Here is a 26,483-nt window from a genome sequence, read left to right as displayed (position 1 = left end):
CATATCAGTTTAGTTAGTCAGAATTGCATCTCTGCGGGTTTGTATTGGACTGTACAGTTGATAAAAATGGTATTTAGAGCAATTACAGCATAACTGTGTAAACTTCAAACAATGTATATATAGTGAACAGATATTCTGGTCAGGAATTCAGATAGAGTACTATACATAATAGAAAGTTATAAGGATTCTTCTTTGATTCATGGTGTTGGCAAGGGAAGAATGAAAATTACCACAAATTCCAGGAACAGGGACAACCTTCTCAATCTTATCTGAGTAAGTGATTTTATAGTATTATTCTGTGTAACTGAAGTTGTGTAACTCGAGTCTATAATGTATATACAATCTTAACTTTGTATTCCCTTATTTTTATATGCTTAGCTGCACAACCAAGATATTTGCATGAACACTGACTTTTGAATGGGAAGACTACATATAAAATTTTTAATTCCATGTAGCTAGTGCATTATACTATATTTAAAGAATCATTTAAATGGGAATGAAATATAATGAAGCAATATATGGGCTTGTAAAATTGCCTACATGAGCAAAGCTGAGGCACCAGATAGAGTATACTTCACTGTATGGCTTTTATAGCTAAGACTCAATTCTTCAAAGAGTGCAAGAGTGAACCCTAATGTGTGCATGGAGTCTCACTAAAGGGGTTTCACATGGGGGTTAGGGTCTGTGCAGGCTAATAACTTTTCAGGATCAGGGCCTAATAATATGAATAATGCTTGTATTCCCAAGCAAATGATACAAAGCTTAATATATACATTAAGAAAAAAATGGTTTTCTTCCCTTGTAAGGTCTGCAAGTGCTGTCCTGGCTCTCTTTAAGCCTTTCCACATGGGAAGTGTACTCCAGATGAATTTTGGAGCAGGTCTACAAAGTGAATAGGCCCCAGCATCAATGAGGGATTCACATACACTGATGGGGGAAAAATACAACATGAGTGACTGAAATCCTTCACTCCAAAAACTCATCCAGAAAAACATTTGGTGCTGTGCAACAAGATGGCCTGGAATACAAAACTGGAAAATGTTCGCCAAACAAAATTGCTAATGTAGTACTAGAGTTTGATTAGTGCACTTAGGCTGATAAAGCCTGTCTCAAGATAGACACTTTCATTGGTTCAAGTAACTAGATACCTTCTGCTCTTGTTTTTCCCTGATAAATCATTACTACATATATTCAGCAAAGAAAAGTAATGCTGAAAGAGCAATACTGCTAAATCACAATTTTAAAAGATTAAGGAAGTCAATAATTTCTAGCACTCTCACTTCCTTCTCTTTGTGAAAATACCAAAATACCCCTGAGCTATCATGTTGTAAACTTCTGAAAAGCAAAACCCTGCCAGAAATAGTTCTAATCTAGCAGAATATGTATGCTCTGAGTTCCATGCTCCAGACACAGTCCAGAGTACTGCTCCAAAAGCAACCTAAAAATAGCAGGTCTGGATTGGAAGTTCCTTCCTATTAAGAACACTGGCAACTGATTGGCCTCAAATAAGCAAACACGCATTGACTGCTGGGAGTATTAAATCTGCTTTGTTCCTGCCCATAACACACTACTTGGCAGCTGGAGTTGAAACCCTGCCACACACACATAAGTAATCTCCTTTAGGGCAATTGTGGTTAGGTAAAGTATGCGACTTTAGTAAATGGTTGCAATGGTTAGTATTATCAGAGCTTGATAATACTATGGATTATTCTCAAGGATTCATGGTAGCTGTTCAAATTTACCCATATTCTCAGTCCTGTTACAGAGTATCTGTTTAAAACATTATTTAAATTGAAGAATACATAACCTAATAATGTTTGACTAGGACAAATACTTACACTTCAGACAACTGACTTTGATTGATGTTGCAAGAAACACAGTCCATATGAATTACAATAATAATTATACTTTTAGGATACAGGCAATTTATTATATATGTATATAATGGAACATAATGATTCAATGAAAGAAACAAAAAAAGCACACATTAAAAACTGCCAAGTGGTATTTAAAGAAAATTCTTTTGAAAGGTGTACAAATCTCTGGAGAGTAACTTCAAAAGTAATTCAAGTTTACATTTGGTACTAAAACACTGCAGTAAGCTACCAATTGGCAACTAATTTTCAGCACAAAGGAGCCTTTTCTTTCATAGTATTTTAGAAACAAACACCAAAAGGCACATTTAGCAAGCAATTTAAAAAAAGTATAATTAGAGGTCGTTTATTAGTCAAAATTAATTTAAAGTGAAGTTCTAATCTGATAACTGACTATTCAACATTAGCACCTTCTTCTCAACAGATCTGCCCACTGCGTCTATTTAGATTCATATCTGCTGCTTTAGCGACAAAATTTAACTCTTATATTTCTGCACAGTCAACAGAGACCGAGCTGGATTCTATTCCTTCTTCTGCATCTTTACCAGAATTGTTTCCAATCAGTTATATTTGTGCAAATGAAATGAAGACAAGAGATTTGTACCTGTGCCATTGAGGGCATAATTTGGCTGAAAAATTTTATTACTGTGTGCAGAAAGGGAAGATCCTTCCTTGCATCTCACAGACCAGAGTAAGTTTCCAGGGCTGACAACTAGGGGTGAAAACCATTTTGACTCAGACACTGAGCATATTTGACATAAGAATAACCGAAACAGAAGGAATAATACCATTCTTACACTATTGTTTATCAGAGAATAACTAATTTAAAGAGATACCATCAACTTGAAAGCTTGCCAATGTACAAAATTTAATTAATTAAAATTAACATCAGACAGTATAAATATCACTGAGTCCCTTTTCCAATTCTGTGATTTTAAAATCACAATTTCTTATTTTTTAAAATGTATTTTTCTCTGTTGCTGTGTAAAAGACTCATACAGGCAATAGGTGAAACTGACAAGAAAAAGAAAGGTAAACACAGTTCAACCTAAAGAACATTCTGATTTTAACCAGTACCTATACCTAAACATTTTAAAACTTTCAAAATTAAAACTCCTAAGGGAAAATACTTTTTTTCCCTTTCTCTAGTGTTTTTATAGCTTACTATGTGAAATCACTGGAGCACACAGAAAGTGATTTATGAAATGCCATCCATTTCATAGCACTCTGAAATAACTAGATGACTATATAATGTAAGCTGCAGGTGCTGAATATCTGAAAACCAGGGCATTTAAGTAGCTGTATAACTTTAGGTACACAAGTTTGAAAATGTTGACTCTTAATTTTAAAAATATTTTGGTGAGTTAAGTGACTATGCATATTAGTAAACAGCAGTACTGACATTTCTAAACACCTTATCAGATTTCCCAAGCAGCTCAGCCAATGGATTTCAATACTGATTTTAAAGTTCCTTGCTTTTCCAACAATCATTCCTGAATTTACCCTGCCAACTGTGATTAAGCAGGCAAATTCTGGCTGTTTTATGATATTGCTAAATGTCCATTAAATCAGGAGACAGATCCTCAGCTATGCCAGCAAAGATGGCTGAACACCATCTTTGCAACCACTCTGATCCTAGGACCAGTGTATCTTAGAGTAGCCTCAGAGCTGTTCTAAAAAAGTGGCGTTTACTAGTTACAGCCTGACATGTAGTTATACCAGCTGTTTCTGCATTCTGGCCACACTCCCTCCCATACCATGTCCCTTATTACAGGGCCAGGGTGTATGAGTGGCACAGAGTTGGTTATGTTGGCTCTATGACACCTGGAGATTTTCCAAAATGGCACAGCGCTGTTTTTGTTGGTTCTACCGTGCCAGGGAAATCATTAAGCAGCCAGTGAAGTCAGCTTTCTACCTGCTTTAGGCAGCCTATATAGAGCAAAGAAGGCAGAATCGGGGCTAGATTCCATTCTTAGGATATAATGAACATATTTTGTAAACTGATTTTGCAGGGAAGCAGTTTGGTAAAGGAAAGTAGGACACTATAAACTGGGTAAATTAATTACTTATATCAAATCATACAATCTCGATTTTCTTATGCAAGGGAAATATTCCCCCTCTCAAAATAATTGTTTTTTACACAAGATTATTGTTATATCACATACAATAAAATATCTGTGCAAAAAAGTTGCATTGAATCAATTTACTATGCATATTTATAAATAGTTCATAGAAATATTTTGTTAAAGATTAATTGGTAGAATGTAATACTTTATAGAGGTGAACCCCAATCATATGGAGACAGTTTAGATAAAATTAGGTAAATCAGACTTCCTTGTAACTGATTGAAGTTTCTTTTCTTCTCTTTGTGCTGCTTCTGTGAGCTCCCGCCTTCTAGGAGACGCGCTGTCATGCTGCCTTTGCTAGCTTTTTTATTGTAGTGCCTTATTTCTGCAGCCAAGGAAGAAGCATTGTGTTTCATTCACCCAAAGAGCAATACGCATACATCTGGGCCTATCCCAGTTCTCAGCAGGAAAGTATTCTTTGACTGCTGTTGTAAGCAGTTTAAAAATGTAACTCAAGCAGTTTATAGCTTTATCTGAAAAGGCACAACAGGACTGCATTGTATAAAGTTATGGGTTTTTTTCAAAGAACTGAGTGGAAAACACATTCACATAATGCCTTTATTATTTTTAGATCTAGGAGCGACTAGTGGAGGACAAAACATAGGAAGACCATTACTATCCAAGGTAGCAGTTACTTATGAAAGCTAGGAAAGAAAAAGGCAGTCTTGAAAGTAGGATGTAAGCGCAACATAAAGTACATTTAAAAACTGATGGAAGGAAGGAATAAGAGTACAGCAGATTAAGATGATTCTCTTTTTCCTTTCTCTTCATAAGACTGCTGAGGGTGTGCAGAGATGAAACAAATATGGTTATTAGTGGGCTCAGCTGAAAGACACTTATTCAGCTATGGAGGATATGCTATAGGATAAAGGATGGAGGATATGGAAGTGGAAGTAGAAGTAGAAGACAAGTTTGATGAATGAAGGCTTATTTGAGGTAGGACTTTGAACTGAGGAAAGGTGGAAGACCGAAGAATTAATGTTTATTATCTAGTAGAGAATAAATGAGTGGAAAGGTGGAGGAAGCTAACCATTTGATTGTTCCACTGAGACACCCGGTGATCTGGAATGCTGGTAAAGAAGTCAAGTTGAATAGTTGCTAATGCTGTGCTAATTGATAATAATGGTTAATGGTGGGCTCAGGAAGAATCATTTCTGGAGATAGTTCAGTGGTTCATAGTCCCAATTTAGTAATAATGGAAAATGATCATCTATGAAGAACGAGAACAGGGAGCAGAATTTCCCTGTTAAGAAACTAATGCAGTTAAATGATTTACAGAGATGTACTCTCCCTCATTTTCTACTGATTCATGACGAGCAAAAAAAAAAAAAAAAGGCAAAAGAGCATTGCATTTGAGGGCTTAAAGGTGTTCTTGGCAACAAAAATTTCCAGATAAGTTTCTTTAAGCAGTCTCAAGTGAGGTCCTCATAATTCACGTCGGAATTTGCTGTAAGATTTTCGGCAAGCCACCAAGGATTTTGGAATCCCAATGGTAACTAATGTATGTGTGTCATTTTGGTAAAGTACTAGGATTTAAAAGATATTAATTATCTTATTTACTTTTCCAATTAAAAATCTACGAACATTCTAAGAGAGAACTGTTATGCACAGGAGCACAGATAAAATAAAAGTCAACAGACATTGTTACAGTTTTGGTTGTAAAGCATTCCTGTCATTTGTCCCTTTTTACGTCACCTGGTGGCCTCCACAATAAAGGTTACAAAACTGTATTATATCATAAGGAAAAATGTTTAATTTCTGAAACATTTCAATAATATGGCTACAGTGTTTTCAGCTCAGGTATCATCCAGGAGGAAGTTGCAGTTGTTTACAAATGTATGAAGAGGGAAAGGATTTGACCTGTATTTTCAATATCTGTGGTGTGCTGAAGGATGACTGAGAAGGAAAGGTGTCACTGAGAATGTGACATTTCTTATACGGGGATCAGATTTTCTGTGCAACAAAGCGGGACAGACAGTCCTGTGGAAAAAGGTGGAAGTCAACTTTAAATGTCATATTGAATACTATGGTTAAAAGTTTTCTATTCTTAAATGCCTGCTCAGTATGTTTTGGAGGATACATATTTGCAGATACATATTTTTATACATGGAGTTTCTAATAAGAAGTGCTTGTTCACTTTTATGTTCCATTGGAAGTTTAAGTGTGACATTTTCTAATTCTTGAATGGCTCTGGCCACTTCCAAACACAAGACAGATATAAGTTTACATGCTCTGATCCTTTAATAGCTTAATGTAACACCTAACCCATTCTTGTTGATTTATCACATTTTATTTTAGTACTGAGATCCTTTAGAACAGAAAATGGAATTAGCACTTAAGAGCCTTTTTTCATTTGTGTTTGCAGTATTGTAGCTGTGTTGGTCTCAAGATATTAGAGAAACAAGATGGGCAAGGTAATATCTTTTACTGGATTAACTTCTGCTCAAGAATATGAGAATGACACAAATGAAAAGAGAGTCAAGATGGGTGTCATAGTATCTTTTAGTGGACCAATTTCTGTTGGTGAAAGAGACAAGCTTTCGAGCTATGCAGAGATCTCCTTGAAGTAACCTCGAAAGCTTGTCTCTTTCACCAACAGAAATTGGTCCACTAAAAGATACTATGACACCCATCTTGACTCTCTTTTCATTTGTGTCATTCTCATATTATTGCATAGATCATTTGCAGTCATGTACCATCTACATATCCATGACAAATTACTCTCCAAACGATAGCTGGATGAGAACCATTAGGCTGTATTTGTGAATTTTTTTTTTTTTTTTTTTGCAAACACAACCTTCCAATTTACCTTGCTGGTATCTGTAATATCTTTTATTTGCAAACATTCAGATGAGCAGGTTTTATTTGCAGAAAGAAAGCATTGTGAATAGTGGCACATTTATGAAAATGCTTTTACCAGATGTGCTCTTAAAGTTATTTTGAAAATCTGTATTTATTATTTATACAATAGATTTTTGGAAAAATTAAGTATGTCTATGAAAAATCTGTGACCAGAAAATGGATTCTTGCTGTTTCTACAATTTAGGACATCCAGTTAGGGAAGAGAAACAAAACCACTTGATTTAGGAAACCAAAACTATAGTACAAATAGCACTTACACCAGCCATTCCATGAAAAAACCATAGTCTACAAACATAGGCTACTTATTAGTTGAACAACCGTAAATAAAAAACAAATCTGTGAAAATTATGGCCTATTTTTCAGGTAATTTGTGATCTGACTAAAGGGTTAAATCCAAGAAGTAAACTGTGAATTGTACATAGTTTATCCTGCCCTACCTTTCACTATACAAGCTTTTGTCCTAACAATGTCAGTCATTCTAATATACTCACACCATCAGAAAAATGCTGTAAGCAAATGGGAGGCATTCCTTTTTCAAAAGTTTTTTTTATCCTCAAAATTTAGCTTTTCATTAAATTTCAATGGCCTCAAATATTTGCACAGACTGGTTTATGCTATCTACTTTGGCCCATAATTTTGCATTTTTGAAATTCCATGCATTCAGAATTTTGCCTAGAATTATCTTGATCGCTCTTTGTGAATTTTGGTTTGAGAAGAGAAGATAGGGACTCAGGCACACTTTTATAACATATACATCCACATCAGGTCAGATAGGGAAGAAAGTAGCCAGGGAACTTAGGCACTCTAATTCCAAGATCACTCATCTCCTAGTTAGACATGAATGAATGGATAAGATGAAGGTCCTAGTAGATACAAAAGCTACAAGATCTTTCTGTTGAATGGGAGCATGTGATGGCTCACAACCCAGAAAAAACACAGGCAAATTACGTGTGAAGCCACACTGCAAACTAGTCTTAACAAAGGAAAACTATGAGCAAGAGAACACCATAAACCAACCTCAAAGTAGGCAACCTGCATGTAAAACCATATTGTTATCCTCCACCAATATAGGAAAACTACTTAGATCTTTTGATGAGGAACTTAAAAAGTTTCAGAGTTTTGGATGCTTATCTGAAATTAGGCCCTGCAGCCCTCTTTCCCCGCACTACATGGGTATTTTCTTGATGTAAAGAAGAAGTAGCTTGCTGCTATCTCACTCCATTCACAAGAGTCTGATGAATGAGCTGCTCTTCCTTCTGGTATCTTAAGGGTGTTGCTAGGCAGGACCACCACATACCTGCCTGAAATCCTGGATAGTTTTCAGGAGTAAAAAGGTGATCATCAGAAAAGTAGCACTCCCCTCCTACACTACATCTGTGAGCAGTACAGAGCTATTCATCTATCTACTGCCTTCTCTGTTTCATTTTCCTCCTAGCTGACTCAGAAACTACATAAAATGCAAGCCATGTTAACTGAGAAAAGAAGTCACAATGGCTTTGGCTAACCCTCCTGACCACATATAATCATAGAACCATATGGTTAGAAGGGACTGCAAGGGTCATCTAGTCTAACCCCCTGCCAAGATACAGGATTTGCTGTGTGTAAATCCAAGACAGATGGCTATCTAGCCTCCTTTTGAAAAACTCCAGTAAAGAAGCTTCCACAGGTTCCCCAGACAGTCTGATTCATTGTCCTACTGTTCTTACAGTTAGGAAGCTTTTCCTGAGCTTTAACCTAAATCTGCTATGCTGTAGTTTGAACCCATTGCCTTTTGTTTTGCCCAACGTGGCAAGAGAGAACAACTTTTCTCTATCTTTTTTTATGGCAGCCTTTCAAATATTTGAAGACAACTATGACGTCTCCCCTTAATCTCCCCTTTTCTAAACCAATTATACCCAGTTCTTTCAGCCTTTGCTCATATGGCTTGCATTCCATCCCTTTGATCATGTTTGTTGGTCACCTTTGGATCATGTCTATACATTGGTGACCAAAACGGGACAAAATACTCCAGCTGAGTTCTAACCAACCCTCAGTAAAGCAGTGCTATCACCTCCCATGATTTGCATGCTATGCCTGTGTTAATACAACCTAAAATTACATTTTCTTTCTTTTTTTTTTTTTGCAACAGTATTGCATTTTTGACCTCTGTTGAGGTTGTGATCCACCACAACACCCAAATCCTTCAACATCCAGATCAGTGCTGCTACCAAGTCTGTTAACTCCCATTCTGTATTTGTGCATTTGGTTTTTCTTCCCTATCACCTTACATTTGTCTTTGTTGAATTTCATTTTGTTGTCTATAGGCCAGTTCTCCAATTTATCAAGATCCCTTTGAATTTTAGCTCTATCCTGTAAAGTATTGGCAACTCCCCCTAGCTTTGTGTCATCTGCAAATTTGATCAGTATGCTCTTTATTCCTACCTCCAGGTAATTAATAAAGATATTAAATAACACCAGACCCATAACAGATCCTATGGAACCCCACCTGAGACCTGCTCCAATGAAGTAGGCTGAGTCAATCAGAAAGTGTAATAGGGTACATTCACCATTGGGGCACCTGCTTGTGCCTGGGTCTGGAGATTACTTCTCGTCTGGTCTGGCACCCCTTTCACACTGTGATCTCTTTCTCTCTCTGGAGCTCGGGGTGCACCCTCTTCATGACTCAACCCTCTGGACAGGTTTAATCTTCCCCTCCCTGAGTGTCAAAGACCTAGTTGACAAGCTGTCCATATGCCATGTCAGGAAGTCTTCCGGTCCAGATCCAGTGCCACTTTCTCAGTGGCAGGTAGGGAAACCCAGGCCCATCTGTTACTCCAGGTTCCAGCCCAGTGACCCTATGCCTAGCAACTACTGTCTACTCAATTTCAGATTCTGTTGCTGTTCCCCTGAACTCCTTCATATCTCGCTTCTTTATTTCCTGGCCCACCTCTGGGATTACCAGCCTGAGTTCCCTTTGCTGCCAGTGGCTATTCTCCCTCTCAGCTTCTTGCCAAACTCTCTATCGAGGGCAGGATCCCAAGATTTACTCTCCCCCTAGAACTCCTCCTTGTCCCTAGCCAACTTCCTTCCTCTCTAGGGAATGACTGCAGAACTCTTCCCTGCAGACCTCCCCCACCCCCCGCCTTTATTTTTCTTTTATTTTCCTGTCATTTTATGGTGCAGCAGACTCAGCATGTGAGGCTATGAGCATCACCCACTGCAGCAAAAATGTACATCCCCTCACCCAGTCTAGTACCCTTAAAAAAGCAAAGCAATGCTTTTTTAAAGCTACCCCACTTTCCTGGTACTCTCATCAATCCTTTCAGACTATATTCTTTCACTTTGAAGCATCTCAGTTCTTCATAATGAATTTTTCTTTCTGTGTAACTTTCCCTGCATTGTCACAGCAGATGCTCAATTATTTCTTGGACTTTTCTTGTGTTGCGCAATCTGTCTTTGTGATTGTTTAGTAAATATAAGTGACCATTCAGATCACAGTGACCTGTCACACTCTAAATATAGTGACTTCATTTCTTCTATTGTAATTATTAAGTATAATGTTATCCTCAAGTTTAGGACATATTTCAGAGAACATTTGTCCTTTTTTCTCTTTGGTCCATAGTTCTTGCCAGGTTTTAATATCAACCTCTTAATCTTAAGGCATTTTTTGCTGCTTCATCTGCCATTTCATTGCCCAGTGTTCGGAATCCACACTATTACTATCTCCATAATTAAGAACAAAATGTCATTGATTAAGTCATTCTTGCTTTCCAAGACTCCCTTTCTAATTGCATTTTACCCGATAATTAGTCAGATAGGACAGCAGTCATAGTTGGCCATACATACCTGTGATATAATATACCCCTGTATTCACATCCTACACATTATTGTAATAATCTTTGTACAAAGAACGCCTTGTAAGGTATCATTTTAAAACTCATAATTTGCTGACCAGTATCATCCTGATAAAATATGTGTGGCAACATTGTATATGAAGTTATAAGATTCCAATGCATGGAGATATTAACACATGTTCCAAACTGAGGCTAGCTAACAGGTTTGTCTCAAACAAAGGAGTGTGTGCTCTGCTTAGTTTGCATTTAAGCAGTAAACAGAGTCATCAAGCAGGAAGGGAAACAAAGTTCAAACAGGTGAGGAAAAAACAGCAGGGAACATCCTTCCCCATAGACTTTTTGTCTCCTAGTACCCAGCTGGAAATGTTTTTCAAGAGAGACAAACTATAAAAAGAAGGGACAAACACCCCAAGCACTCCTCATCAGTCTCTGACCATCACATTCACTGCATCTGAAGGGACAAAGTAAACAGCCGTTGGACTGGGAGAGGGGTCCTGACCTAAGAAGTTTGGTCAATAAGATTGCTGAAAGCATGTGGGAGGAAAACTTTGCTTTGAATTTAACATAGTTTGTTAAGTTAGGCACTGTGGTAGAAAGTAAGAACCTGAAACATGAGACCTAGCATAACAGGCCAGGTTTGCAGCCTGAGGCACATCATAACAGGTCAGACATAAGGCCTGAGCTAAAAGAATGGTCAAGTCTGCTATAAAACAAAGTTAACAGGAGTCATGTTGTGAAAGCTGATAGGCTCACAATAACTGGCAAGAACAGAACTAGTAAAACAAACACACTTTCCAAAAAGTACTAGGCATAAGCACATTCCAGAAAGGTACCAGGACATCCTAATACTCCAGAGATAATGAGGGCTCACTGACCTCCTCAAATGACCTTAGATACTCAGTACATTTACTCTTAAAGAGATCCCAATTTGCCTTTCTAAGCATCCAGGAAGGAATTTGTTCAGTTTTCTCAACATTACCTTGGCCTTGATATGTAATTAGCATAGTGAAGTGATTACTTCTCATTCCATCTTCTTTATATATTTTCCGGCTTCATTCACTTGCTATATTGCTTGTTGCCATTCCCAGATCCAAAATGAAAAGGTTCCATACACCAAATTAAACCTAGTAGGTGCTCCAATATTGAGTAATATCCGGTTGTTCATGTTAGTGAACTGTTCTTGTACCAATAGCTCTTTCCCCTCATGGCGTTTTCCTCCTTTTCCACATTTTGTTGTAAGTATCTTTGGGTAGCTTCTGTGTAAAATATTTGATGGATCATTTTAATTTACTGTATCTCTCTTACTTGTTCCACTGTCATACACCCTTTGTATGCTGCACTGTGCTTATCCCCATAATTGCTGGATTTTATTCCTGTTTCTCCCATACAGTTCTCATATGAGTGTTCTCCTCCACATCTCATTTTTCCCTTACAGATAGTCACTACATGTCCAAATCTTTGACTTTTATAACATCTCAAAGGGGCCATGGTATATGGTTTAACTCAGAAGAGTTGACATCCTATATTAACCCTATCAGGTAGCATTGCACAGTTAAATGTTACTCAGACTAATGAAGACAGTTTGTGTTCTACCCCTCTCCTGCTAATTAGTTGCTTAACAAATGGCACTTGGTCCTCACCAATATCCCTTTTAATTTTATCCTGAGTTCTGCCCAGTGGAACCCCATACATTACTCCCCTTGCATCTGTCATAAATTTAGGTAGCTGGCAAATTACTTTTATTTTCCCTAAAACTGTAGTTTTAAGAAGTTTCGCAGCCAGTTCCTTCTGTATACATTGTACTAATAAATCGCCACCCTGCACCTTTTTAGCTCCTACTGTATCTCTGATACTTCATCTAATCCATTCCACTGTATTCAAGAGACTAACATCTCCTGTCTTTACATTTTCATCTAGTGATTTGATGATTTTAAGATGTTGATCCTTTTCCTTACTCTTTTTCCAACCAAGTCTTCTACCTTTTATTCAGACACATATTTCCATTTTTGTTTTCTTCTTCCTAATCTGATTCCTATTCTCGTTTTCTAACTCTGTTTAGTCAGCCAGCCATCCACCAGCCCGAGCTGCCCTTGAGTTCTCAGTTTCAAGCTGCAGCTCTCAGTCTCTCCCAGCCTGCACCCTGGCTGGCAGCCACCCTAATCCACCAGCCCAGCCAGCCACCTCTTGATCTCAACTTCTTGGCTTTATATAACCCCAGCCTACCTCTGCCCAGCTGCTCTTTATCTTCAGTTGGGCTGTATCCATCCCTGGTTCTCCTCCAGGTACAACCTACAAGGTTAACTGGATCTCTTTAACCTGCTCAGGCTTTGTGTGGGGTGGATACCCCACCACAGGAAACTAGAATAAATATCATATAATGAGTTTTCACCCGACTAACCCAGATTGCTATTCAAATGTGTATGATAAAAATGTGACTCAAAACTTCACATAATTCTAAAAAAGTTGAAATACTGCTCCAATTTTGCAAACTTTCAATGAGTTCAAAAGCAGGCACATTTTGGCAAATAGAAATAGTTACAAATATTTCAAGAAGGTCTCATTTTTAGCCACTCCACTTATTATTTTGTCTTGGATAACATGATTTGGGGTCTGTAAAATTGGGATGCAAGTCTCATGAGTATTTGCTTTCACTTGACATTTCTGGTACATCCTAGCTACAAGTAGCTCAAGATCAGCTTCTCTCAAGTGTTTTTAGCTGTAACCAGGAAGTGCAGAGCCACATGGAGATGAAAAACAAGTGGTAAAGGAACTTAGGTTTGTTTGAGATTGGTTATTTTATTCAAACTGTTTCACACAGTCCTTTATAATATGTACCCTCTTCATAAAGTGACATACTGCATATTTTAAATAAATGAGAAAACAGTCCCTAATATTGCTCCCTGCCTCCACAAAAGAGATTTTTTTTCTAAAGGGAGCACACACTAATTTCTTCAATAAGGCAAAACCTATTTTTTTCTCTGTCAGCACTACTGCAGCTGTAGCAGACCTTGCTGGACCTACCCCAAACAGCCTTAATTGAAGTGGGTGAATGAAATGGGAGTTTGACATTGATGTGTAGACTTAGGGACATTGACAGCTGGTTGATGAAATTGAAATAGTCAGGGGAAGTCTTGAGTGTTTATTGAATGACTTTACAGGATCATGGTACTATCTGAAATGTCAGCTAGAGGTACTTTGCTTATTTCTTTCTAATAAGCCAATACACTAAAGCAAAATGGACATAGAAGGAATTAAAATTTCTGGTCTATGTACAGAATATTCTTTTATTCAGGCCACTGACCACCCATGTAAGATACATCTGAGATTGGGCTGAGCTAACCCTTTTCATTTGTAAGAACAACAACATATATTTCTTAATAGGTTGTAGCCATTTAAATATTACTTTATTGTGACAATTACTACCACTATAAAAGTTACTAAATATCCAACTTTCCCAATCACTAAATACTTACAGTTGTCAATCAGATGTTAGATATTTGGATCTCTCTTTTAACATTTATATTTAACATAATTTTAGTGCAAACAAGAGATGGGCAAATCCTCTGTAGAACATAATTTATTTGATGAATGTAGCTCTTTTTTCTGTTAATGAATTATATGTCAATGCTCTAATTTTTATAAATTCATTAATTATTGAAATTATTTGGAAAATACTTTAGGTAAAAATATTTCAGTTTACGGGTGGTTCACAAAATATTTGCATTCACTACGTCTTTGATTATTGATTATTTGTTGGGTGTGGCATTTGACTGGTCAGATAAGTCACATTTAGCTTCTATATCCTGACTAAATTATTAAAACTTTTATAAACAGGAGGAAAATCAAAGGAATTTCAAGAAGACCATGCAAATATATTTTCCAGCTGGAACTTTTAGACAAATACATATTTGTATGAGTATTCTTGAAACCTTCTGTTTCTGCAATTATTTTTTCCTAACTAAAACAGTCATTTCTACAGACATATTTAAAAAATGAATAAAAAGGGTTGTGAATGCTGCTGAAACAAATTAACTGTTTTATTAGTTGTTTATTATTTATTTATACATTTATATATTTTTATTTTTAAATATTTTATTTTTATTTATTTATTTTTATTATTTATTTTATTTATTTTTAATTTATTTAATTTATTCATATTATTTATATGTATGAATTTCTTATTAATTAATTGTGTTATTAGTTAATTATCTAATTGGTTTTTTAGCATTTATTATTTACTGTTTCCATTACAACTTTTTCCAGAATTCATGAAATTCTAATATAAACTGACAATCTATCTTAATGATGTCAGTTTATAATGCTTATCATTAAGGGCAGCACTGTTGTGTTTGCAGTATACTCATTTTCTGGCAGATGTTATTACTGAAGGTAAAATCTCATCTGAGTTCATTTTAAGAATTCAGAACCTGGCTTCATATTTTATCATTACATATATTCAAAAGATTCAGTCACAGAACATCTGCACTCCTTGAATAAAAGTCTCACACATGCTCCAAACCCTTTATGCCACTTAAAAGGAGTGGAACAACATAAAGGAATTTGAACATTCCAGGTCAGGCTGGGGAAGAATTACCTCAGCTACTGAATTGATGAAAATGGCCAAAAACTGTCTTCCAATGACCTTCTCACAAGTCTTGCAGAAGAGGCACACCAGGACTGCCCATGCAACTGGGAGGAAAATGTTGGGGGTAGGGCTGCAGCACATAGCATTGTTGAGCACTCATATACAGCTGGAGCAAGTCTCTCATAACTTAGGCAGCCATCCAAAGTTGTATAAAAATTATATTGACAACTGCCTTGACTCCTGGAATAGTCCAAAATTGGGAGGGCTCAAAGATGGCTTAAAGCTAGTTTGGCCCACCCCATCCCTTTGAGCTGTAAGTTCTGTGATGTGCTTCTTAGAGACACAGCACAAAATCTCACCCTACATCCTCCAAATCTTCCTCATCCCATCTGAGTAAAGTTGGAGCCCAGGGAGCCTACACATTGTTCTTTTTGTGAAAAGAAAATATTACTTCATGACATATCTTGATAAAATGAACTTGAAACCTTAGCAAAGGAGAGACAAATGTTACCCATACCTATCACTGCAGGGTAAGATGCTGCTTATCTTTTTAGAGAATGCCAAAAACTGCCACTTTTTTGAAGGCAAGTTCCTACTGTTAAGCCAACAGATGTCTATTTCTGTTATTCATAGCTCTAGGAGATAGAGTCACTGTGAGTATAGGCCATTGTCTAGACAACATAAGTAGTGTTTTGACATCAGAATCTAGCAGCTGGTTCAAAATAGAATGGGGAAAAGGGAAAAGAACCCACATCTTCATGAGTAATCACAGTTTTTTTCCTGGCCAATGGAGACGAGGTATTGTGGGGATGATGCTTTCTTTTCAGTGTATAGGCACATCATTACTCCTAATGCAGCTCATCCTTCAAGAGAAGTAAGATTACAATGACAGCCAAGATAGAATGGAACTTCTGAAATCTGCTGAATATTCTGCCTCACTGCCTTAAAGAATGGATAGAAGAGCAAAAGCAAAAAAAAAGAATATCTCCTATAGCAATTTCTGTCAGAAATAAGCCAAACAACTTTCTTCCCTGATCTCACGAGAGAAATTAAACTGGAAGTTCAAATATTTTCTCTCCTGTTCAGACTAATTTATGATTGCATTGCTGCAGAGACAGAGTGAAGCAATTTCTTGTCAACTTAAAAGAGAAACTAACCATGAAATCCTGATACTTCTGAAGATTACTGAATGTTTGGAATATGAAGTATATTAACATATATCTTACTAAAATGATTTTGGACAGTTTTCAATATAGCAAAAATCTTCAGTTTTGTCACAAAGCATTAAGGGTTTCAATTATTATCTTTTTCTCTATTATATATGGCTAATATCTTTGGGTGACATATTGTAAATAAAATAAGAAATCACTTACCATTAACAATACCTTTATCATTCTATGTAAATATTAATAATGCAAGTTGAATATTGACCAAATGACAATATTTTGTGGGCCAAAATTCTACCCTCAGTTGCACCCATAGAACCCAACTGAAGTCAGTTTTGATGTCAATGGGGTTGCAGAGATATAAATGAGAGGAAAATGTTATAAGATGTACTTCTTTCTTTTTAACCTTGTACTTTTTGGCATTACATAGATGTGTCTTCAAATTTACAATGTTAGATCTTTCGTACTAATCTCTATCCAAATACTTCTTTCCTTACACTCAATCAATAAAATCTTTATGCAACATATGTATATTTCAGTGTATAATGACCAACACTTGCTGAACCTAAAAACAAAAACAGTGAACTGCATACACGGTCTTAATATAGTAAATAAATTCATTACCCTATAAGTTGATCTTTGTTTTGTTCCACAAGAGTGGGAGGAACATTAGATACGATGACTTGCATATCCAACTGATTGACCACAGAGACCTGAAAATACAGGAGTGAAATACAGTTGGTCTTTCCATGCATAACATTCTCCCAACACAAAAACAACAGGATAATTGTTTTCCTGTCTTCAAAGCCATGCCCTATTGTAGTGATCTCACATTTTAATTAAAGAATAAGTGAATTGGAAAGCCTTGCTCTCCTTAGTAGCCAAAACAGAAAGCAAGAATTTAACTACAAGTGAGATGTAGCACTGTATGAGAACTGATGATTTTGAGGGGATTTTAAGCTTCTTTTATTTCCAGTTTAATGCATTATGAATACCTTAACTGCCATATTTCAAAGATTTTATTAGCATTTCAGTATTTTTAAAATACCAGAAACAACAGACAATCCAAAACTAAAACTGTTCAAATTTCTTCAATAGCAATACAGATTTTAGATTAATTCAAATAAATTAACAATATCTTGTTATCAAACTACAACAGCTTGTCACAATTCTGATTGTCTGATTGCATAACTGTAGATAAAGTCACCATAAAAGTTTTTATTTTCATGTTTAGCTCTATTTTGTTTCTCCCAAAGGGGCCAAAAATATAAGTAACACACAGCTTATATTCCCTTATCCTCTATATCTGATCCCTTCTTTCTTAGTACACAGGTCAGAAAATTACTTGAACTGTCAACCTTTAAAAAAAATCTTTATAACAAATTAGTAACTGGGTAAAATCCTGGCCCCCTATTGATGCCAATGGCAAAACTCACATTAACTTGAATGGGGCCAGGATTCCATTTCCAAACAGCTTATCCTGCAGAATCAATTTCCCTGGGTTGCACTGACATTCTATAAAAACAAAACACCCCTCCTGTACCCACATGGAATTTTAAAGAGCCATCAGGTACATGGAACTACATATGTGCATCAATTGAGTACACTAAAAAGGCTAACTTTATTTTTCATCCATTCTCATCCAGTTTCCTCAAGTTCTTTTCAGACTGATAGTGAGGAAAAGACTATTACCTCTCTCCCTGTTTGAAATTTTGTGAGGCATGATTTCATGCTCTAGTCTCTCTTTTGCATTCTATCTGCATTAGCTCTATCCTTTGTATGTCAAGAGCAGTCAGCCTCTTCATCACTAGCAAGGAAGAATGAAGTCTATAAGGGTAAATTGAGATCTGGAAATCAGCTCTCTTTTCTTAAATAGAGTTTTGACCAAACCATCAGCACCAGGACTGAAAGTTCTCTGGAGCTCTCAGAATAATACATCATGTTATTAAGCCACTGAGCTGGAAAACAAGAAGTTAGAATCTTAATGACGTTTGAAAAGTGCACTATTTTCTTAGGTTATAAAAAGAGCAGTTGCTCCCAGTCTTTACTGAGAAAGTAAAATCTGAAATCTTTATTAAAACTTGGAGAATGTCCATAAGGAGATTACAGCAACTACTGTGTTCTCCATCACCTCTCCGTGAAGGATTCTGTAGCCAGCCAAGTTTTGAAAAGTAGGACAACATAAAGTGTAAGAAATTTAAAAATCAGACAGCCAATTTTGTTCTCAAAGAAAAAAGAGACACCTTGATTTTCACAAATGAAGTTTGAGCCATTTAAGTACTTTGGCCGACATGCCTGAATATCATTTCACATCAAATATGATCTGCCAGCTTTGAACTTTAAGTCTATTTAAAATATTTAAATGTTCTTGAAATGTCATCAGATGCACTGATCTGCATATTCAAACTCCTGTATAAGAAAAAAAATACATTTAATGAACTCATCATAAAATTCAGGATAAATTCAGTAAATGGAGTTCTAAGGCAATGAACAGCTTAATAGAATTAATTGCATTAGTCAGTTAAAGCAGTCACTCCCTAAGTATTTAATGAGTACTGCATAAATATAGTTATTAAAAAAGAAGCAGTCACTTTACTATAGGTTATCAAGGAGTCATAAGTTATGATTATTGTATCTATGTATATGAATTGTACAAAAGACATTCATGGCCTCATACTCTAACATAAGTAAATATCCAAAACAAGATCAGGAGAATAAAAAATTAAGATTTCCATAGTATCCTTAACATATCCTTAACATGCATATCAAGATTTCCATCACTAAATTATTTAATTTAGACCTAAATATTGGCAGGTGGTACATATGGATAAATTAACACCTTTGCAGATGCTATTGGGACATATTATATCCTCCATATTCACCACAGTAGAGAGGAAAAACTTGCAAGGGAACAGGGTAGGCCTGCGTGGAAAATAGGAAGGCTACTTCTAAGGCACTATTCCTCTTTCACCCAACTCCAAGGAGGTTTTCCTAGGCACGGTCCCCAGGAATCAAGCTCCACAAGTGGAGGCTGAAGCATCATTCTTCCTCCCATTCAAGCAACCCTGCAGGGACTTCTTGAGTAAATTCAATCTGAAATGTATTGAGGTGCCCTATCTGCAGTGTGAACCCTTTTGGAAAAGGAGTGAAGATGGTGGAAATCACTGAAGAAGCCACCAAATAATTAGATCATGTAAACAATCAAACATTTTACTTTAGTAAAATCATCAGTGTGCACACACCATAACTGAAGAAGAATATGATCTCATAATTGTAACCTTTGTACTTCCTCATCCTCCTCTTCTCTGTGGTTACTTATTCTCACTTGTTGTGACACATTTAGACTACACGCTTCTTGGGGGCAGTAAGCCTGTCTTTCTATTTTTCCTCTAGCTTGCTCCATGAAGTACACTAAAGTCCTTATTACTGCCAGTCTACATGGAAAGTGCATTGATACAATAGTGATGGGCAGTAATACAAAATCTTAAACTGTAAGATAGCTAGTCAATATTTGTTTTTCTCTTCCTTATCCAACATGTATCCTCATATCTTATTTACTGCATAGCATTTCAATTCCACACTGAGAGGTTCACAAACAATGAATTATCTTCACAACAGCCCTGCAAGGCAGGGAAATACGATCCCCATTTTACAGAGGGGGATCTGAGACACCAAGTGATGAAAGCCAAAACTGTCAAGTTTCCACTAATTTTGGATGTCCAACTTGATTCATAAATTCCAAAGTCAGATGGGACCATTGTGACCATCTAATACATCACAGACCATGAAACTTCCCCAAAATAATTCTTAGAGAATATTTCTTAGAAAAACATTCCATCTTGATTTAAAAATGGACAGCGATGGAGAATCTATCACGCCCTTTGGTAAATAGTTTCAATGGATAATTACTCTCACTGTTGAAAATTTGCCCCTTATTTCCAGTTTGAATTTGTCTAGCTTCAACTTCCAGCCTTTGGATCAGTTTATACCTTTGTTGACTTGATGGGAAAGCCCTTTATCAAATATTTGTTCCCCATGTTGGTACTTACGGACTGGAATCAAATCACCACCTTAACATTCTCATTGTTAAACTAAATAGATTGAGCTCTTAGAGTCTATAAATCATGTTTTCTAATCCTTTACTCATTCTCATGGCTCTTCTCTGAACCCTTTCCAGTTTATCAAATCCTTGAATTGTGGACACCATAATTGGACACGTTACAGCCATGGTTACACAAATGTCAAAGAGGTAAACTAACTTTTCCATTCCTACTTGAGATTCCCCTCTTTATGCAGCCAAAGATCGCATTAGCCCTTTGTCCACAGTGTCACACTGGGAATTCATGTTCATCAGCTGATTATTCACCACAATCGTCAAAGCTTTTTTCAATCACTGCTTCTGAGAACATAGTCCTTCATTGTGTAAGTTTGGCTCATATTCCCCTAGTTTTTGTCATCTGCAAGTGATGATTTTATGTTTTCTTCCAGATCTTTGATAAAAATGTTAAATAGCTTAGGGCCAAGAACCAATCCCTGTGTGACTCCACTAGTAACACGTGCTCAGTGATGATGCCCCTTTTACAATTACATTTTGAGACTTATCCGTTAACCAGCTTTAATCCTTTTAGTGCATGCCATATTGATTTTATATCATTCTACTTTTTTAATCAAAATGTTATATCAAGTCAAACACCTTATAGAAATCTAAGTATATTACATCAACGCTATTACTTTTGTCAACCAAATTTGTAGTGTCATTAAAAAAAAGAAGATATCAAGTTAGTTAACAGGCTCTATTTTCCATAAACCCATGCTGATTAGAGCTAATTATATGACCCTGCTTTAATTCTTTGTTAATGGAATCCCTTATGAACCACTCCGTTATTTTGCTTGGGATCGATGTCAGACTGACAGGCCTATAATTACCCAGGTGATCCCATTTACCCTTTTTAAACTGAGAAACCCATATTTTTTCCTAGTACTTAGCATTTTTGTAGTATTTTATATGTTCCAACCACAGCTCCCACTGACTTTAGTTCCAGATGTAAGAACTCAGTATTTCTGCAACTCAAACCCCGGACATCTCAAGCTGAGTACCCAGAAAATGAGGAACACACAGCAGTCAGCTGTGAAAATTTTCATTTAAATGACTTAACTAGCATCACAAAGGAATTTTGTGGAAGAGGCAGAGATAAAATCCAAGTCTCTGCAGCAGCATTCATGAAAACAACCTTGTCTTGCTGTGGTCCCCTGCTCACTCACTAAACATCATTCAACTTTTGCAGTAAATGAGATGGGGTCCTGTAAACAACATTCTCATTCTCTATGCAACCCTGATTCATTTCCCTGGACTTTTCCATCCTGAGCACTACATCAGACAGGAGTTCTGTGGAAAGAATAGCTTGTGATCATTTAATAAAAGACTGCCACATAGTGCATACACACCAGGGGGCTAAATTAAGACTGCCCTCAGTTTTGGTGCCTGGCATCACAGGAGCCCCAACAACCATGAGGAACAATTGTGGGAAAAATTCTGCTCAGCCCCTGCAACCCTGGAATGGAACATGCTCAGACACTCTCTGGTGATTGTGCATGTTCAGTCCAGTCAGCATCTAGGCTGTGTAGGAATGGAGCATGCACAGTGGGGAAAAAATCTTCAGAGAATGATGCTGTCATCTTCTAATATACATCTACTGAGCATGGGCATGTTATAGGATTTTAAAAGGATTAATCTTGAATGGTTTTTGAGTCCTGTGAATGGGGCTGATTCACTGCCCTCTACTCAACAGCTAAAATAAGCTAGTGGCCTAAATTCATCTCCTCAGATGCACCTAAAAACAAAATACAAACTATGAACGTCAGCCAAAACATCCTCCCTGAGTTTGGCTGTTCCTAGCGTCTCCTTCCAGCATCTTCTCTGTCCCACACATCCACAAGCTTCATGCTCAAAAAGGGGCTTACTTTATATTCTGATTGGAGCTAAATAAAACCACCTACTAGCATATCCCCTGAATTTTTGGTGACTCAACAGAAAAACCCTGCTTTCCTACATAGGGCCTTAGAGTCTGCCATACAATTATACCTCTTATTCCACAGATCAACACCGAAGATGGAGTACCTGTGTTTTCCCCTATAACCTGTGTGGCACCCAATTTTCACCAGAGGTCTCATAATATTTTCTTTATTTATATGGATTTATAAAACAACACCATGAGGTACCTATCTTGTGCTCTCAATGCCTACAGGAGGTCCCTGTTTCCTTGCTGCCTGCAGCATTTCCCTTGCTGTGGGCATAATCAAGGTCCAAGAACCCTTAGAGTATGGATTATTCATTTTAAATTTAATACAAAATTAAAATCCCGACAGATATTGAGTACCATAGGATCTATTCTGTGGACTGAATCAGTACTTCTAGCATGCTGTATTGTCTTTGAGTAAATAGGACAGTTAGATGTATTGCTATGGTACATACATAGATTTTTTAGGAATTTAGAAAAGCTTTTGTTTTTGGGAAAAAATAACTTTGATAACTTGAAAAAAATCATATTCACAAAGTTCATGTCCATCCCTTATAGCTCTTTAGAATTGAAACTTTATCCAGGGTTAGAATTACTTTTAGTGTATCAGGACTAATTCCAAGAAGATATTGACTGATTCATATACTTACAAGGACTTCTGATTTGCTGCTCAGTCCTTTTCCATAATTGTCAGTTGCAATGACCTGAAACTTGAAATAGGACCTTCTCATGTTTTTGAACAGCATGGCAGTTTTTATAAGTCCTGTATAGGCTTCGATCACAAAACCTTCTTTGCCATCCTTGATTGGGGGTATGATGAGTCTGTACTGCATGGCACTGTAATTTCCAGTGTCTTTATCATCAGCCTAATAGGAAACATAAAATAAGCAGAAATGAATAAAGTAAAATATGTGTGCAAAGAGCCATTAGCATTGTCCTGTAAATAAAGCTGGATCTAGTGGACATTTTCCACTCCTGAATGTAAGATGTAGGTCTATGATAGTGGATATCATTAAATGGTCCATTTAACTCTGCTGAAAACAGTATTTGCTTTTCCAACAATTTCTTTCTTTTTTGTTGGCAAACTGCTCCAAAAGAAATGAAAACTATAAATGTACTTTTCAGATTTATAACATATTGGACAGATAAGTGCACTTGAATTATGACATCAACAACATGGCAGGGGTAATTTTTCCAACTATTAATGTGAAAGGGAGCAGCAGGAAAATCAATGTCCCTAGCATCTTCCCCTAACAACCATGTATCCACATGATAAGGATTTCTCCTGCCTCCTTACAGACGTTCTGCTACCTCCCTGATTTAACAAGTTTATTTTCAGAGTAATAATAATATGAAAAAAATCTTCAGTGAGATTCTGCTGCTCAAATCTCCCAGCACAAGTGGGGGAAGAAGGTGCTAAGGTGGCTTTAAGACTTTTGCACCTCCTAATCACTGGCAGCTCTGTGGGCTGGTGAGGCTCCTGGTGTAATTTAGACAGCTCTGAGGGCCTAAGGTAAGGCAGCTTCTTGGGGCTGCAGTGCTACCTGGAATCTGCAGTCCTGTATGCTATTGCTATTTCCCTGACATGTCCTGTCCATCTCAGCCCCACCTCCATCACACAATCCTCCCATGTCATGCCAGGGGCTGTGCTCCACAGTACCTGTACTGAGGGTATCCTCCCATGGCCAGATACAGAGCTTTTAGGCCCCTTAACACCATTCTGGCTTTTTTTTTGCCCAGTGCCACCTTAGCACCTTCTTCCCCCACTTGTGCTGGGAGATTTGAGCAGCAGAATCTCACTGAAGATTTTTTTCATATTATTATTACTCTGAAAATAAACTTGTTAAATCTGGGAGGTAGCAGAATACCAGGATATCACCACTGGTATTTACATGACTGAATCATTAGGCTGGAGCATTAAAGAGTGCCAGCTACTAAATAAACCATTCCTACAACAGTCCACCATTTATTGGCAGCCTGTCATCCAAATATTGTCATGGTGAAACCTTTCTTAAGTTTGTAACTGCAGCCAAAATTGGTAGAAGCTGCTGGTACTGACATGACTGTTACAAAGGGTCTGGGTTTCTGTCTATAATTCATAGTTCACCATAAAAGAAAAAGGAACTGCTTGGGGTGGGATGGGGTGGAAGGGTATTTACCAAGAAGCCCAAATGAAACTGGCTACAGCCAGTCAAGGTGGTCTGTGAAAGACAATATCTGAGCAAGGTATTTCTGAAAGGCTCTCATTAATAATTGTTAAGGATTTTCCCTTCCTCAATAATCCATGCCCTAGAAGGTGGGGCATGAAACCATTTTACCAACTCCTATAGTATCTCTCTCTCTTTGGGAAACTAGGAAGGGGATTAAATAAGAATGTCTACAGGGGATGCAGGGAAGAGGACTCTCTCTCTACACAGCAGTACAATGGTGAACCAGTGGTCAAAAAGAAAGGAATTGCTTTCCAGGAATGTAAGCAGTTCACTTCTTTTTTTCTTCTCCATTACTAAGAAGAGATTGCCATATCTAGTTTAGCTTTGGGAAATGTAAATTTACATATGTTAAGCAAACTATTTCTTCTGTATAATTCCATTTTCTATCTATTTTTAATGTTGTTTTTATTAAGATTATTCCTGCATGGGTAATTTCACACTGATTTCCTTTAAGAAGAGTGATGAAGGGTAAAGATTTTCTGAAACCTGCATCCCCTTCTCAATCTCTGTCCGGGGTAAAGACAAAGGTATACTTTCCCAGTGTAATGCATCCATGGAGCTGGGGTGGCCAAACACACACCAAAAGACTAAGGAGGAGAGGGCAGACGGCAGTGGTGCTGGTCACAATCACACATTAAAGAATTGCTTGCATTGTGCACCTTTCTGACTGTCTGCAAGTCAGGTAGATGTGTAAGCCCTATAAAATAGTCCCAGTTATTTGCGGGGCTAAAATATGGGCACAAACTGAGTTCAAGTGAGACCCTTTTGAAAACCAATGCATAAATGTCTGACTAACTCACAAAATGGGTCAGATTTGTCCCTAGGATAACCCTACTGATTTCAGTGACCTTTTATCAGGCTCCCACTTCAAACCATCATTTATTTTTTCATGTTTTGAGCTTAATTTATTATGCTAAACATTCTACTTCATGTGCTTTGAGCTAAATTGAGTACAAAGTGGGAACCAAAACTTACAAGTATGAGATTTAACATGTTTTATAGTATTAATACTACTTGTTTAAAAATTGAATGATGGTTGATAACATACAGAAATAAAACCTCAATGGCAGTATGTAATCCGTGGATTGTAGACAAGTTAGAAAGGCTCCCTTCAGGCTTATTAAGATCCATCTTCTCTATGTGTTCTCAGAGAGCTTTAAATCTTCCATTTATTCACAAATGAGATCAAAAAGCTTCCATCCAGAGTAACAATGGAAACCTCTATATTTAAAAAATAATGCTCTGTATAATCCACATAAAAGACTATCTATTTGTTGTACAATAAATAGGAATGAAATAGTTTATGAAAAAATCATGTTCATGCACAGTAGGTACTTTTTAAACCTTAAAATCTTAGCTATTTTTTAATAATTAAAGTAGCTATGTCTCTGTCAACATCCTGGCCATTAATGGTTGTATATCATGCCTCAGTTTTAAACTTGTGATGATGATTGTAGACAAACACCAATTAGACATTTAAAACCACACATTTGCTTGCACTCCTATAGTTCTGAAAACAAATATTTCATTTAAATTCTAAACAGAACAATCCAGACACCCTATAGTCTCTTACTGAAAACATATAGATTCCATTTATTTTATATAGCAAGAGTTTGTCAAACGTTTTACAGCAGAGGACTTGATGAATTCACACTCTTTGTCTACTTGTTCCTTGTTAGCTTTTGTCTAAATTATGACTGCCCTTGTGCACTAGAATAAAGAAGGGCATGCTGCATGAATGGATCAGTGTAGTAGGAGGCAGTCTGAGAATTCAGGGATCCAAGGGTAAGAAAGCAGTCCATTGAGAAAG

At 36.9% G+C, this 26,483-nt stretch overlaps 1 protein-coding gene across 1 annotated transcript in view; it reads right to left on the bottom strand.

Annotated features, from left to right (window-relative positions):
* PCDH15 (protocadherin related 15) overlaps positions 1–26,483 on the bottom strand; it is a 714,631-nt gene that overhangs the window by 50,733 nt on the left and 637,415 nt on the right. The window contains exons 28-29 of the mRNA XM_067552760.1: positions 23,114–23,329; positions 17,071–17,159 (exon numbers count right to left, since the gene is read on the bottom strand). Coding sequence (XP_067408861.1) covers positions 17,071–17,159; positions 23,114–23,329 — 305 coding nt within the window. The remainder of the gene's footprint in view (positions 1–17,070; positions 17,160–23,113; positions 23,330–26,483) is intronic.

This window comes from Emydura macquarii, unplaced genomic scaffold (assembly GCF_026122565.2).
Source record: "Emydura macquarii macquarii isolate MOO-44397 ecotype Brisbane River unplaced genomic scaffold, CSIRO-AGI_Emac_v2 contig_1390, whole genome shotgun sequence".
Classification (NCBI taxonomy): Eukaryota; Metazoa; Chordata; order Testudines; family Chelidae; genus Emydura; species Emydura macquarii.
Note: the sequence above shows the minus strand (reverse complement) of the source record. Positions and strands in the feature narration are given on the sequence as shown.